Source organism: Anastrepha ludens, chromosome 6 (assembly GCF_028408465.1).
Source record: "Anastrepha ludens isolate Willacy chromosome 6, idAnaLude1.1, whole genome shotgun sequence".
NCBI classification, from domain to species: domain Eukaryota; kingdom Metazoa; phylum Arthropoda; class Insecta; order Diptera; family Tephritidae; genus Anastrepha; species Anastrepha ludens.
In genome coordinates, this window is record NC_071502.1 from 2,567,138 (window position 1) to 2,583,890 (window position 16,753).

The window sequence follows — 16,753 nt, forward strand, 5'->3', positions numbered from 1 at the left end:
AAAAGTGACGCCTAGATGTCAGTAGTGAATAATTCCTAGTACCTTTTTTATGCCATTTTTGAAATGTTTCAAGTCGACAGATGTACAATTTTACACGATAGAATTACACGTAAAATTATTGAGAAATAATCGTCCGAATGCGTCGGCAATTCAAAGGTTGGTGAAAAAAATTCAAGAAACTAATTCTGTCGAGTATAGAAAAAGGACTAGCAGACCAAAAACTGGACGTTCTTGTGTTGCTGAACAACTTTCAACATCGATATCTCAACGTTTTCAAGAATAAGGCATTCATGAGTCGACTGTAGACCTGCTCATGGTGGACATTTAACCTGTTAACTGGGTATGACGAAATATTTCGTCATGGAAATTAATCGTAATATATTGAACGCATTACGTTCTACGTTGTTATTATCTATTAAATCTTAAAGTGGTTATATATATTGAATACATTTGAATTATAAAATATTTTATCAAAATAAATAAAAACCATAAGTTAAAAACGATATTCCTTTATTGGGTATATTCAGAAACGCATTATAATGCGCAACGTACTTTTGCAGTATTGGCAATGCGTTCAGAAATGCAAATATGGCAGTACTGCAAATGCATCGCGCTCCAAAACGCCATTTTTGTATCAAACGTCTCGCATTATTTGCAGGAAAAATTTTAATACTGCCGCTGATTACGCTATTATGATGTCTGATGAAAAGTGAGTATAAAACTAATTTTTTTAGCTTTTAATGCAAAGATATATTAAATATACGTTATTAAAACAATATTTTATTACATTTTTCTTGATTTTAGCGATTATCTAAGTACATCGGAAGTAAAGTTGCTTCTCAGAGTCCGACTGAGCAAGGAAAGTGAATTTGCTTCAGGGAGGAGGAAAAAGAGTGTTTTGTGGAATAAGGTGGCGGAAGAAATAATATAAAAAAAGTGAATAAAGATTTGAAAATAGAAAAGAATCTTAAATTTAGCAAAAAACTATCAGTTTTTACTTCAAATATATCGTCAACAACTAAACTCAATAATACTTCCATTTTAGTGTAAAACGCGTTCATAAATGCAACAGATCTTTTTGCAGATCGTCAACAAATCTATCAATTGCATCACTTGTCACATTGACAGTGTTGCCAGCGCTGCAATTACTGCGCATTTATAATGCGTTTGTGAATATACCCATTATTTGAGGTGTGATATTACTTATCGCTGCGAAGAAAAAGTCCCCATTCTGAAACGAGTTGAGCAATAGCTAATTCCCCGGTTAACAGGTTAAATGATGTACTTTTTCACATTTAATTGTTAAGAGCCATATTTTAAATCAAAATAGTGAAATCTGAAAAAATCTAAATTTTATGTTTTATTTTAAAACATCTATGCGCGTCTTTTGAAATACCCTTTAGAGATAATGTTCCAAGGCGATTGGGCATACTTTACTGAAACGAACAAGCTTACAACCTGCGAAGGATTGTTGCTCCAGTTACATTTCTAAACATTTTGCGAAGTGTTTAATGCATTTAAAACAACAATAATCCTCTCTCCCATTATAGTCGGTTTCATAATATCATAACTATTCGCATAAAAACCGAGCAAATGCTGTCATTGAGTTGGTATTTTTAACTAATATGTCAACATAACGTTTAACATAATTTTAAACCAAATGAAACACATGCTTTTCTATTGCCGTTAACCTCCTTGGATATAATATAAAAAAATTACCAAAAATTATTCCAGAACAAAATATTTTGTCTGCATGCGTATATTAAAATAAGGAATTTTTCGGTCCCACGTTAGTCGGTTCTGCGTAACCGGAACGACCCGGATGTATGTCCGACCAAGGACGGTAACTTCAGCAACCACGTCAACAAGATATTTCTAAAACGCTCAGCGCCTTTCACCAAACCCTTTATCGAACTTTATAAACGTTTTGTAGTTTCTTTATTTGTACATACAGATATGGATTCAATAAGTTTTTAAGAACTTTCTATAAATAAGGAAAATACAATAATGCAATTTATTGAAACTAATATCATAATATATAAATTGCTAATTTTCTATTAAAACCTAATACCGGATGTCAGCTTTTCTACCAATTTGCCATCCATGCATCTATATAGATAGCGAGTACATACGAACACTGCGTCAAATAGCTACAGCACTAGGACTTATTGACAAGTATACTAATTTTTTTATGAAAATATGATTCATTTTACAAAAACCATATACCTACATCCAAGCTTCAAGCTTTGTGCAAATGCAAAATGAACTCAACAAATTTTCATATGATTTTTAAAATCGAATTTTTAGAAAAACGTGGAGAATGCAGTTTATTGCAGTCGCCCCTCGGCACTGGCAAACCTCCGGGTGTATTTCTGCCATAAAAAAGCTCCTGATAAAAAATATTTACCGTCAGCTTAAAACTATACGTCCCCCTATTTGTGGAACAACATCAAGACGCACACCACAAATGGGATGAGGAGCTCGTTCAAACACCCAAAAATGGTGTTTTAATAACAGTTTGGTATTTTTATTCATTTATTACATTTTGTTTGTGTTTATATTGCCCGTTTTCCCAGGTGTCTGGCACCACTTCTTGTTCAAATAACCAAAATAAGAGAAATGTTTCTCAATTTTACAAATTTTTAAATGAAATAACTTAAAAAATATAAACTCAGAATGTGGAAATGCCCTATACCTCTCTTAAACCTTTTTTTTTCAAAACCGGAGGATTAATATAAAATTGTTAAGTGTACGCTCCAAGAATTTATTTTTTACGCAGTTTTATAGCCCATTGAATTTAGGTACAATAAAGTGCAAGTTTATGGAGAAAATGTGGAAAACCGCCAGCAAAATTAAATAAAATTGTCAAAAATCAGCGCTTTGAACATGATTCAATAGTAATCATGCGCTTTGAGCTACTATGTACAAAAAATTGTTAAAATTAAATGAGAAACAAATTAGTTGTCGGAACTTGTCGATAAGTCCATGTGACATAGTTATTTAACGCATCTCAAAAACTATCGGCAGACATTAAAACTTCTCCGCCATCAGTTTGCGCATATGCTCAATTTGCTGCAAGTCCCGTCGTTTAACCTCACTCATGTACAATACGGGACAGTCCAGGGAACAGCAACTGATCTCTCCTACGCGGTCGCAGCACGCCTGGCATATCTGCTGAATCAGTTGATAGCCACGTTCTATTTTGGCTATTTTTCCATGCAACGTGACAAACGTGCGTTGTGGTTGTAGTTCGCATTTCTCACAGATTCCATCCTTTGTTTGGCGTCCACAGTCTGTAATGCAATTAGTGACTGAAAAATACTGTGAAATTGTGCTCTTCTTCGAATAATTCGCTGCAGCCAAGCTATTACTGCTGGTGAGTTGGTTAGCTGCGGAAACTGGTGGTGCAATCAGAAGTTTGCGCGGTAGACTGGCGAACCTGCGGTGGTGGTTAGAGCCAATCAAATTTTAGTTTTAAAAATATAACTTACAATATTTACCACTCATTCACATCAGCACCGATGAGCAGCAAACAACGATTAAGTGGCGGTATTATAGCCTTTGTGATGTAGTAGATCGCATTGATCTTCAAACCTTCGTCAGCTAAGACTTCATATGGACTGCGTACAAGTCGTATTAATGGCACGCCTGGTGGCCCATTGACAATTATGTACGGGACGCGTTCACCACATCGAGGCACACGACGAGGATCGGTCTGTATCCACCTTCTGCAAACAAATCATTTTTGCGTTCAATAATTCTGTATACAAATTGCACCTGCAAGACAAGTGAAAAATGTAAATGTGGTTATGTTTTTACAAACCTCGTCAACTCCAATGCCGGCACGCAAGCAGTTGGTTTGTACCCCTTCAATCCCCGAAACTCCTTTGCAAATATTAAATCTTGCAAATTCGCACGTCCAGCCAGGAGTTTACTGAATTGGCGGCAAACATATTGCTTGATTTGGCTTACATCCGTCGTTTCGAACAAGATACGTAATATCTTCTCCAGTATTTTTGCAACAGCCGGACAACCGTCACGCCGCACCGTCTCAATGCCCTTGGCCTCATACACTGGTTCCGTTTGATCTGCCGTTTCATACATATACCCAACATAACGTTTCTTTGTCTGTAGTATGCAGGGTTGATACACCTTCTCCAGTTTCAATTTAACTGGTTGCGGGTTAACTTTGGTGACTGCCTCTGCGATTTCTTCGCCTATTTTGAAAGCTTGCTCACGATTTCGTCCAGGCACCTGCACGAATAACGAGTCCGTATCGCCGTATACGACTCGAACCCGCCACTTTTCATTCGACTCGACCATACGGATTGCACGTTCCAGCGTCTCGCGACCTTTTGCAACAACAGAATCACCTACTTCGACGGCAGGCATTCGTCCACTGAAATTGGCTGCTGTGTAGCCGTATGTTACATTCGCCATTAGTTTGAGTCCCAGCTGACGCGAATGGAGCACACGCTGAAGCGCTGAGTTCGATTTGTCTAACTTCATGGACTGTTTAACCATTTGACGAGTATTTAAAATTTCGCTAAGCATACGTGGTAAAATACCCTCGCGTACTGAGGATTTAACGAAAACAACACCACAAGGCGATATGGTGATGAGGTCATTGTCGATTAGGTGACGCAACATTGATGGCGACACGCGTAACTGGGAGGCACCAAACTCAAATGGCGTGGAGCTATGAATATGAAGTTGCAATAAGGTAATTAAAAGAGTGGTAAGAGTGAGGAAAAGTGAGGGATATACTCGATACTAACTGTCCCAGATGCTCCACGCGTCCCAAACAAGTAGAGAAACAGTAGTTATAGGCGATTATCATGCTCGGGTAAAGACTTTGGAAGTCTAATACTATAACAGGATCAGCGTAGAACCGTGACTGTGGTTCTAAAATTAACGGCAAATATTCAGGGGCACGCATGTGGGCGCGCTGTTGCACGCTCGGCGATAGTGGCACCAGATTTCGCGGCTTTGCTATCCTTTAGATGGAAAAAGAATTTGTGTTTATTCAAAAATTTGCACAATCCGACTCGATTTCTTGAATTATTATTTAGTTAACGGAATCGCTGTAAATTTGTGATAAGATGATGATTTTTTTTTTGTGTTTTGAATTTTAATATTATATATAAATTATCATACAACTTTTTACTCTTCGAAAGTACAGAGGTACAGATCTTATTTTTAAAAGTTAAATAGTGGCTGACCTAGCCAAATATTGACTTGCATTCTGAGGAGCAGACAGCTAGAAAAAGTTTACGACTTGCTTGGAAATAATTATTCTGCTTTAGAAAAGTTCCGACTAAAAAACAAAAGTTGTTCAAACTCTTCATATAAGTGTATAAGCTGGAGGAAGAGCTCCATGTTTGTCTTGTAAGTTTGCATAGGTGTTGAAATGGAAATTTGAAAAAGACGAGTCAAGAAGCAATGAGAGAATGGTAACTCCTGAAACTCTCAGTTTAAAAAGCTCATTTCATTGTATTCAAAGCTCTGGAAAGTAAAAGGGTAGATAGACAAGGAGAAAAGGAGAGAAGTGACAGAGAGGAAGAGATAGGGTAGAATAGAGATAAAGGCAGTGATAGCAAGACCTGTGAGAATTTTCAAGATTCTTTGACAAATCTGAAAATATCCTCCAGATTCAGAAAACGAATTTTACTCATTCTCATGACATCGGCACCCGAAATTCGTTGCCTTGCGGCCAAATCGGGTCCTCAAAGAGTCCAATGGGAATAATGCCGACCATCAGCCGAACGTCTTTTCTTCCAAATTTTAGAAGAAAGTTTAAACAGTTTTCTGTTCGGACTTGTCACAAAACACTTTGAGATCTGCAGCGTTCTAGACTGGACCATCGCTCTTTAAGTAAGCTGCATACACAATCGCTGATTCAATTCATGATTTCTGTAGAACTGATTCCGACTATTGGCTCTGGTCACTGTGGAGTAACCGTAGCTCCGCAGTTGGCCAATTCATCGGTTAATATCAGCTCATTGCATAGGTGTTAAAAACGAATGATTTAAGCTTATTTTCCATTTTGGAACAAAAATTAAAAAGCTTTCTCTACATAGTATTATATTTGTCTACTTTTGCTATTTATTTAAACGACTTACCTCAACATCATACTTTCCACTCGAAATTGTGAGCCACGTGACAGTACTTCATAGAATTGTATGCCAATCAACTTTGCCATCTCACTGGTGCGGCCAATCAGATCCAGCTGCTCTAACAATGCCAGCGTCCCACGCACACGTTCCACATAATATTCAATGACAATCCAACGCGTGTTGGGCACATCAAACCAGTCGGTAAGTGCGCGGTGATTATGGGCTGGGCAGCGTTTATGCAAAATGTGATACATAACATTTTCGAATGTGTATGAGGTGAGCGCAATTTCAGAACGCATTAAACGCCAGATATCCAAGAGTATACGACCACATAACTTCATCTAAAAAAATCTAAATGTTTTAAATGCACTTTACTAAAATCTGAATTGTTTTACATCCTTCGACTCTTTATATAGTGTCTATCAGTTTGATATAGTGTCTAAAGTAAGCCGCACTCACCTCTATGTCCAAATCTGTGAAGTGCTCACGATCCTCATCTACATATTCACGTACTTTCTGCGTCGGCACACGGGACAACAAAGGTGCAATATTGAAACCAAGTTGCTTAGCACGTTCCAATATATATCCCCAAGACGCCGTCTCGATTTCATAACCACCGTATATGTCCGGATCCCATTGCATACACAATTCCACAAGTGATTCGAATGCTTCAATTTCGGTGTTTACGAAACGCATCGCAATATCCTCATTGCCACCCGTGCCAAGCATACGGTAGTCCTGCGCACTGCCAATATCCTTTACAATGATGCAGCCACAAGCATTTTGTGGCAACTGTGCTATGTCCGCAGTTGGCGTTGCTGGCGAGCGATGTTCGATGGCATAAAAAATGCAACGCACTTCATCGAACGCAGGATCAGGAAGCAGATTATCACGCGTGGGTACAAATAACTCCAAAATTATGGTTGTTATATAATTGCACTGAAAATGAGATAAATTAGTATCTATACAAGCATAGCTATTTTCAGTAAAAAGATCCACTCCTTATCCAAAACCTACGCTAATATCGAAATTGGCGCTGACAAAATTGGCCTTAAAATCAACTAAGATAAAACGAAATATTTGATGAGGTCAAAACAAAATAAGCCAACATCAGACAAACTGAAAATTTACCCATATTCTTTTGCAATCGTGGAATCTTTTATCTACTTAGGCTTCAAAAAGCCTCGCCATCGATAGAGAATTCAAGCAGCTAACAGGCCACGCGCGTCACTAATGAAACTTTTCAAATCGAAGCTACTAAACAGGCAATGCAAATTGGTTCTGTGCAGAGCCATCATTAAACCAGTCTCATGCTATGGAGTTGAATCTTGACACTACTTGAAAAAGATAAAGCAAAACTGCAAATCTTCTAACGAAAAATATTCAGAAAAAATTTTGGAACAATCAAAGATCATCAAAGCGCAAAGGTTAATTTGGCTGGTTCATATAACAAGAGTGAAGGGTACGAGGGAAGAAGAAAATTATAGAAGCCCGAGCGTTCAAACAAGCGAAAACGAACGACGAAAAATACTAACACGTTATAAGGCTGCTACAACAACAACCGGCGCGCTTTGTTAAACCCGGCCAAAATCGCTTAAACGGTTATCGCGCTAATCAAAAAGAAGAAGAAGAACATTCAACACTAAAGCAAGGAAGAGACCGAGAATAAGATGGGTCGACGAACTAAAGAAAGACATCAACAAACTTGGGATAAATAACTGGGGAAAAGTCGTTATCGACAGAGTTGTTTGGAGGTCCCACGTGCATTAAGGCAAAGCCCACAAAGAGTTGTAGTGCCAAGGGATGATAATTAGTATCTATAGCATTGTCGGCCGTTGTAGCGACACGAACCATCAAAAGTATACAAAATGTTTTTTTCTAATGCGGTCACCCCTAAGCAGGTAATCGCAAACCTGAATGTATTTCTGTCATGAAAAAGCAGGAGGAGCGGCTTGACTAAACATCCAGCAAAGGGTGTAAATGTTGCTACCATTTATAAAAACTGTCGTAAGAGAAACTCAAACCGTGACATAATTTGCGAGTTATTTTACCCTCATGCTAACACAAACCCACAAATTTTCATGTTTTCATACCTCTACATCGGATTTAGCTTGCTGCAAGTTTTCAAAATTTACTTTGAAACCAAAAGTATTATCCAGCGACGCACTGTTCAACCCGTAACTCAGCTCGTTTGAGCTTATTGGTTTGTTGTCCAGCAAATCTTTTATAAACGAGCTTCGCTTTAGCGCATCCGATACTATTTGGCTTGAGATTGTTGAGTCGTTAGAAGCCGAACATTGTTCGCTATTCAGGGTATGTATGCTTTTTTCAATTTGAGATGCCGTTAAACTATTATCTGTTGTTATTTCAGGGCTGACGCTAGCCATTAACTTTTTATTCAAACAAAGTTTAGAGCGCCTTTTGCGCGATTTCATACTCAGATCTTCATTTGTAGCATTTTCTGGCTTGATCACATTTCTTAATTTTGATGACTTTTCCGCATTCGCTGCCGGTGTTGGTGGAGTAAATGTTATGAAATTTGTACTATTCAGAATACTCTCCTCGTCATCTTCACCCGTGCCATCGTTAAGTATCATTGATATTTTTTGGCGTCGTACTTTTATAGGACTTTCTTCTAAGTTAACTCTATGTTGAGTAGATGTTTCTCCATTGGACAAAAGATTGCGGGCCTTTAACCACAGCTTGGCATCTTGACGAGTAGGTGGATGCATTTGAGGTGTCATCATTACTCGTCGCGGTTCGGCAAAGTACTCCCGAATGCGCTGACTATTACGATGAGATGGTGTGGTAAGTGCTGAAGGGCCGCCAATAGCCAACAGCTTCCGACGGCGCCACTCATTAAGGCCTCTAAGCTCATCCCCCAGTACACTTTTGAATTCGTTGCAGTCATTAAGCGTATTTCCTGTTATTTATACAAAAAAAAAGGATTTTTTTTAGTCGAAAAAAAAAATTGTGAAAGGAGCAGTTATTTTGTTTTATATTAAACTAACAAGATTTTGCCTTACCTGGAATATGCAAAATAATATGCCCCACTTCCTTAAGCTTTGTTATGTCATTCGGATTGCCATAGAATGGTCTTTGAAATTCATATTCAGGAATTCCAAGCTTTTCACAGCTTGCCAATACCTCATCATAAGATGGTGGTGTATTAAGTGGTGTTAGCTGTACTAAATGCTTTGTATACTCTGATTTTAGCGGCGATATATTACTTCTACTTGTACTTGAACTATGTCCTTGCTCGGCATTTTTATTGACCCTAGGCGACTGGCAACATTCCATGGGACTATTGGGTTCTTCTCTAAATACCTGGAGGGATGAACAGGTTTGTGGTGCAATGCCTACTATTGGACTCAAAATTGCATCACAATTTATTGGGATACTTAAATCATCCGTAAAAGATGCATCATAAAAGCTTTGGATATGCAAATCGTCACAATCCGCAAGATCATCATCTATTTTAAGCCCGTTTGTTGGGGAATTGGCCAGTTCGATGAAGTTCTCAACTCTTTCAGTTGGTTCAATGTGTTTATTGGAAACAACAGTATTTTTGAGCATACTTCTTCGCTGTATCAGATGAAAGCTTCTGCGCAGGCGCTTTGCGCCAACTGTAGTAGTGACGTCTTCTGTGTCTGACGCCGCTATTTCATCGCTTTCGTTCGAGTTATCTAGGGAACTCGCAATGTCATTTGCCAATTGCATCTCTTTTTTATTTCCATTTGAGTTATACTGTAGACCTGTTGAGATTTTGCTACTGTTCGCTTGCTGTTGTCGGTCAGGAGTGGTAATTTTAATCTCTTTAGCGCCAAGTATACTCTCATTAGTACTGGCTTTTTCTGTTTGCTTTTCGGAAGAATTGGAACAATCAGCACTTATTCGCATTGCATTTCTTTTAATTTTTACCACACACTTTCGAATATTATGGACATGGGTTTTATTGTTTGTCGAAAAATCTTGACCATTTTGAATAACTTTTCGACTAACCTCAGCGTCAGCTGGCTTAGGTCTCCGATTTGAACGTGTGGGCTGATTTTGGTCGGTTCCCTGCTCTGTTTCTTTCGCTATCTTTTCAATGTTGTAGACCTTTAAGAGTCCTTTATTTTTTCTACGAGGTGTAAGCTCGCAAGTAATGTGTGTTTTGTCTAAGTCCTTAGTTTTTCTAGAGCGTCGAATAGGAGTGCTGAAAGCAAACTGGTAAATAATATAAAATCTTCAGAACAAATCGATAAATATTCCCTTTCCGGTTCGTAGTTCGCTCTCTCATTCGTAATTCACTGCGCCATAAAAAATGGGTGAGTAATTCTTAACCAATTTTTTTCGAAGATTTATCGAAATTAGATAGATTAAACCAAACCAAAAAAACATAGTGAACAAATTTTAAATAATAACCTGAAAAACTATTTTAAAAGAGTAAAAGCGAAAAATAAATTGTTAACAAAATTATTATGTTAAGGATGTTAAGGAGGTTGTTGAACACCTCAAGAATTATGGAGGAGACCCTCTGCCATTTGCTGGCACTTTTTCTTACTGCTGGAAAATGGAAGGAAAAAATTGAATAAAATCTTAGTCTTAAATTACTTTTTTCTCCATCACCGATACTAACGACAAATAACAAACAAGAGGGAGAGCTGCCAAAGTGAATTACAAATGCGCCGTGGAAAAAGGTAATTCGTGAATTACTTAGCGAATTGTTCAGAGAGCGAATTACGTGCCGTAGGAAAATAACATAAACTTTATCATCTTCACAGTTGCATACCTATTTTTAATTACACCCTAAAGAAATCTTACTAATTTATAATTTTAATAAGTTCTCTTCAAAATTATGAACCTCTGACTCTGGTCAATCGTGTCAATTTATGTGAATGAATGAATGAAAATGAGGTTTGCCCTTCGACCTCATTGTCTTTTGAGCCATCTACTCATAACAGTACCCCTCCAAACCCAATTCTCTCAATAAACCATCCCATGCAGAAGGCTATGCAATTTGCAGTGGCTTATGAGAATGCTCGTGAGCATTTTCAGTTTATCCTAAGGGAGAGTTATGAGTTACTTTAATCTTGGTTATACCCCCAGTAAGGACTTTGACGTAGCCCCACAATTTGAGGCTAACTCACGTCATGTAGCCTTACCCACACTTCACTTCTAAGCTCTTCCTCTGTATGTGTTGTCCCGTACCAAGGAAGAGTTCGGGTCCTATGAATAACTAGGCCGCAGTCTCTCTACTATACGATTGTGTATTACTAGCAAGTTTAATTTCTCCATGTACTCAATGGCTAATGAAAACTTCACCTCAAAGAATGGCACTGCTTTGAGCACCGCGTGACCGTCGCTCATAATGGCAATTCATTCATTCCGGGAGTCTCCGTCTAAGTTGATCTATGCACGTCAATTTATATGCGTTTTGAACAAACTGACGTTACTACAGAACAATCGGGTCAGGTAGCGACATTGTCCATTACCTATCTATATTGAATCTCTTAGCACATAAACAAAAATAAATTTAAAATATAAATTATTTTTTAGATGAATCGAAATAAAACTTCAAAAAGTAATTTTCTTCACGACAACGGCGCCAACCGAAATAAGTTTAAAAAAAGTTTACCATTTAGAAATTCCATCGTTAGCCACTTCATTTCTTGTGGCAATCTCTTCCCGCAATGTGCATGAATTCCAGTCTAAACTTTTCCGACGCAATGTGGTTAGTGCCAGCTTTTTACTTAGTGTCATTTTTGTACTGAAATTTACATTACTGATAGTTTTATTATAGTTTTTACGACCACTTATTTGCAGAAAACTAACCTTTTAGAGACGTCGCTACCGAGTTCTAAATTTCTCAAAACTGAATGTCGCGCTGGAGTTGGTTCATTGTCTTTAGCTATGCTTTCTTACATAAATGGTAATTAGTAATATTTAACGCAAGAAATTATTAACGGGTTACTTACTTTCATTCATTTTACAAGTGATTTTTAACGGTAATGGCGCATATTTCTTGCTTGCACTCGATTTTGGCGTTCGTGGTGATCGCTTCGGTGATAAATTTTGCCCAGGAGCCCTAGGCGTTTGTGGAGAAGTTTTCACATTTGGGTTGTTACCCGTTCTCGATCTACATGCAGTTTTAGTAGGCGTTTTCAACAGCAAATCATCCGAACCATCCATCTGTGGCAGATCTGTTTCAAAATTTTCTTCTTGTGCTAGTTGGCTAGGTGTAAATTTTAATATTAGTTCTTCCATATCCTCTAGAGCGATGGAAAAATCATGCATATTTCCATTTTCACTTGTGTCGGAATCGGTGTCACTATCAGGCAGATGTTGGCTGATGGCTGCAGCAACCACTTGCTTGTCCAATAACTCCGGTGACGGATCAACTAAAAATAAATATTTATGTTACTAATGCCCTACCAAATTTAAGCGATTTCTTTGCTTACATTTTTTATGTGCTTGAGTGAGAGGCGCTAAGGTGCTATCTAAATCAATTTGGTTTTCATCTTCCTCGTATTCTTCCAGCTGTTGTAGTACATCAAGCAATTCCTTGTCCTCTGCGCATACTAGAGATATTAGTTTTGTGTAAAGTATCGAAGATTTTTTATTTAAAAATTCTTACTTACGGCTTGCATTTAATCGTGTTGGAGACTCGGTCGTTAAATTTAAAATAAGTTCTTCATCCATGACCGTGTCATCTGTAAAAATGCTATCTCCACGAGCAGCAGTCTCATGGCTTACAGACGGTTTGACTGCAGAATGTGCCAATGAAACACTATGCAGGAAGCCGCTGTGCGATACGTGGTTCTCAATGAATGAGGCGTCGACTAAGTTTTCGTTTGGTGTGCACTCTTCCGGATAGATAGCATTTCCTATGACTTTGCGAAGATTAAATGTACGCTTCTAAAAGTATTCACATTATATCCATAATATATGTATATTAGCATAAGTATATTTTATTGCTGAAAATGATATTTTCAGTTACCTGATCTATGCCACCAACATCGTCTAAAGTAAAATTAGCAGTACGAGACTGAAGCGTGGAATTTGCAGTTTGGTCTAGTTGGCTGCTGCTAATTGTTGTTGTCAAATCTAAAGCCAATAACTTGCTTTGCAAAACTGTTTTGTGAAAAATTTCGGACTCTGTCAATTGTACATTGGGACGTTCTTGAGATGTTGGTATCTCCAAAATGGGCACCTAAATATTATATTATATTCATTATACTCATTAGGTGATATCACTTTATTTAATTACATTATCTCCCGGAAGTCTTTCAGCCATTTTCTGCCTACGCAAGCGCTCATCATTCCAAATAGCTTCAATACCTGGATTAGAATGAGTGTTGCTATCGTTGCTGCGCATTGCGAGCTGGAAACGGTTTAAAATGAAATTGGATCCAATATCCACCTCAAGTGAGCAGGTTGATTGTTTTTTAATTACAGGTGGAATAATTCTATGTGGCTGATTTTGTTCCGGAACGCGCATATCTAATTATCAGATTATCATACATTCCCATACACGATGCATAAAATATTCTGACTTCATTTACCCACCTCCTGAGTTATTATCGTCGCCCGTCTGTCGTAATTTTACAATTTCCAAAGGCACATGCACAAAACTCATGCCGTACAAATTATAATCGATCATAAACTGGAGAATATATGGCACATGTGACTCGAAAGGATGAAAGTTCTTATTCATAATGGCGCCACTTTGTAGCAAATTGGATGCGCGCCGTACAAATCGAGGGTTAAACATATAAATTTTAAGAAATTGATGTTCACTACGATGGTACCCATAGAAAGGACTGAAATGCAATTGAATAAATTGATAAAGTAACACACGTCTATTCCTCTCTGTACATAAGCCAAATACTGAATCTTACATGCCCTTAACCAGCTGGACCTTGAATACATGTTGCGCACTAGAACACGCCTGGCCCAGAGAAACGTTAATAGCCTTGTCCACACTGCTAGTGATCTGATAGATTGCCTTATTCAATGATTCAAATTCCTTCGCCTCGTAAGGTATGTAAAAATACGGAAAAACACCATGCACATGCATACAAGTCTTGCGACCATCAGCGCTGGACCCAAACACTCTTATAATGGGTACCTGCAAAAGTGTTGTGTTTAGTATGATTATAAATGTTTAACATTTAACCGACTCTTTTAATTTCTTTGCCGCGAAATTCTGAGTAACATGGATCAAAGCCATATATTGGCTTTTCCATGTAGAAATCTGCAATGACCAGCCGTACAGAGAATACGCCATCCACTTCGTTTTTGGACTCGCTCATTTCTGTGCACGCATTCTCCTCCATGTATTATTGTGAAATTCCAAATTCGACAAACCAACCAAAACCATCGAATCCCTTTCAAAAACAATAAACATTGGAGCAAGGCGAATGCACATACGATACCTATCGATAAGTGCTATTTAATCGATTACTGCTGAGTACACTGTTAAAATAGGATTACGATAAGAGAGCCAGTCCGTACGAAAGAATTTTTGGTACATTAATGACAAATAAACAATTTGGCTTTTGAATTGTTAATATAATATTATATGTACTAGAAAATAATAATTTTAAAGACCACGCAAGTGCATATTTTTTAATAACGAAATGTTGTGCAATACAGAATATCACCTCTTAATCCAGGTTATTATGCGACACCGTGCCCATTAGATGACTTGTAGCCACGAGGTGCTGTATTAGCACGGCGCCCCTCAACACCGCGTCGGCTTGAAAAGTAACGGTGGCATTACCGCAGCCACGGAGTGACTTGCAAGCGCAGCACCCAGGTCCGCGGCTTGACACCAAAAGCGGCGATGATACACCTCTAACCCACGATGTGACAGTCAGTGACCTGCCGAAGAACGTAGAAATATCTGCGGTCTTTGAAATTGGGCTGCTCGAGACCCAAAACAGCGGCCTAAAAACGGAAGCTTGGCGCGTCCTGAGTAGCAGCAACGAGGATACGGAACTCCAGCTCAACCAGGTTATTGAGAATGACTCCTATGAAACTAAAAGAAGAATGGGCTTCCGGTGATGGTGCCCACACGTTACCGTATATCGTATCTGTTTCCGGTGAGATACGAAATTGCGTAGAACTTGTGCCCGTAGAGAATAGCGGCTTTCGTTTGGTTACGTATTTACACAAGACATTGGTTTGTGTCTGCTTGTATCGAGACAATGTTTGCTAATGGATTTTCAGGCAGATAAGTATGCAATTTTTGAAGCTCCACGGGACTTCTCGGCCGTAAGTAGAAAAATAGTGAAATATGCTAATAAAATAACGAACACACATACCATATATTTCCTGTCAATAATTCGATGCCCCCAAAACATATTGTAGTGAATGCTGAAGTTTCGCGAACCGTCTGGCAACCATAGCGATCGAGATACTAAAACAAAAACATGAATTAGCTTTGATGGCGGCAGCAGATAGCGAGACAGAGCACCCTTCTAGGTCTACCGCTAGATGAGTTAGACGAAAACGACGGGGGACCACATCGCACAGGCGGGATTTTGTAAGCTACTACTTCAGCAGAACTCGCCTGGAGACCCGAGCTTATTACGATAGCTGTGAAGCAAGGACGATAGAGTGCATGGATACGCCTTCCGAATTCGCTGTGCCATAAGAGCACATGAATAAACAAACAAAAGGAAGGGGAATTGTTTGTTTACGCATAAAAAAGCAAAAAACACTTTATATTAATTTGTACTTTCACAATTTAAAATACGGCACTTCGTTTTCATTAGCTTGAATTTTCACAAACATGTATTTTCTCCTCCTTTTGTATGTTTTGTATTAGAAAGGAAACTGTAGTCAGATTTGTCCAAATCGCGAAAGAAAAAGTAACTGGTTTGGGAAGGCGCCACCTATGGTAATGAATTCGCCTTGTACATAAGCAGAGGTGCATTCGCATAGGATTTTCAATTGGAAGTTGAACTTGTAAGCGAATATGTGAACGTGTACATGTAAAGTGTTGGAGATAAAGTAAAGCAAGTGTGTTGCATTCATTTATAACTTTTATTTGACAATCTAGTGATCGAGCTCAATGGAGTTATTATACAAAATGTATTTGAAGTTTAACATAAGAAAATTCGTAAAAGTATGTCCGGAAATGATCTTGCCGACGCCTCATGCTGTGGATTCCGTGCCCTCACCGTCGACACCAATATATGTTCTTCTGCCAATGCTATCGCCTTCAGTCAGTGTGCTACCAACAATGCTATCTGTACCATCTACCATTAGTGTTGATTCTCCATCGCCATCAACTTCATAAATACAATTTACATCTCCACCACTTTAATCATCTGATTCACCCCAGTCACAGCGATCAAATGAAAAATGATGTTTTGAAGAACATGTTGGAAGCTATTGAGCTTTTCAAAAAAAGAGCCTGGAAAAGGAAAATGAATGCAGTAACCCAACAGAGGATTATTTGGAAGAATGATTTTCACTATGATTTCTGTATTTTATTGTCCTAGTACTTTTTATATAAACGTTATAGTTTACATAAATTATAAAATAATTCGCAATTTAAACTGTTTTCTTGATTAATTTTGTTACCGATGTATTTTGTAAATAAATTTGCAAGCAAATGAAAGCGGCCATAACGTCAAACCTTT

General features: G+C 38.2%; 1 protein-coding gene across 3 annotated transcripts; it reads right to left on the reverse strand.

The window, feature by feature from the left end:
- Window positions 1-1,894: 1,894 nt before the first annotated feature.
- LOC128866137 (DNA polymerase zeta catalytic subunit) lies at window positions 1,895-14,582 on the reverse strand. Of its 3 annotated transcripts, none has more exons than XM_054106645.1 (18): window positions 14,282-14,582; window positions 14,000-14,229; window positions 13,668-13,921; window positions 13,369-13,601; window positions 13,099-13,311; window positions 12,740-13,016; window positions 12,560-12,670; window positions 12,077-12,499; window positions 11,934-12,018; window positions 11,737-11,883; window positions 9,143-10,314; window positions 8,210-9,039; window positions 6,576-7,055; window positions 6,123-6,457; window positions 4,779-4,997; window positions 3,824-4,699; window positions 3,501-3,728; window positions 1,895-3,439 (listed from the first exon to the last, which is right to left on the reverse strand). In XM_054106645.1, exons 1-18 carry the CDS (start codon window positions 14,435-14,437, stop codon window positions 3,031-3,033), a joined length of 6,678 nt encoding a protein of 2,225 aa, XP_053962620.1. In that variant the 5' UTR covers window positions 14,438-14,582; the 3' UTR covers window positions 1,895-3,030. The 3 variants fall into 3 exon arrangements, with proteins under 3 accessions (XP_053962620.1, XP_053962619.1, XP_053962621.1); XM_054106644.1 differs by having other exon boundaries at window positions 1,896-3,439; window positions 12,560-12,679; XM_054106646.1 differs by having other exon boundaries at window positions 1,898-3,439; window positions 11,737-11,868; window positions 12,560-12,679; window positions 14,282-14,581.
- Between the last annotated feature and the right edge of the window lie 2,171 nt (window positions 14,583-16,753).

What these genes read in the sequence shown, in the direction of transcription:
- LOC128866137 (XM_054106644.1), bottom strand. Translation starts at nt 14,437, where the DNA reads ATGGAGGAGAATGCGTGCACAGAAATGAGCGAGTCCAAAAACGAAGTG. An exon ending in CACTTGTAAAATGAATGAAA is followed by an intron (nt 12,019 to 12,076) that starts GTAAGTAACCCG and finishes CATTTATGTAAG; the next exon opens with AAAGCATAGCTAAAGACAAT. An exon ending in AAGCTAAATCCGATGTAGAG is followed by an intron (nt 7,056 to 8,209) that starts GTATGAAAACAT and finishes TCTCATTTTCAG; the next exon opens with TGCAATTATATAACAACCAT.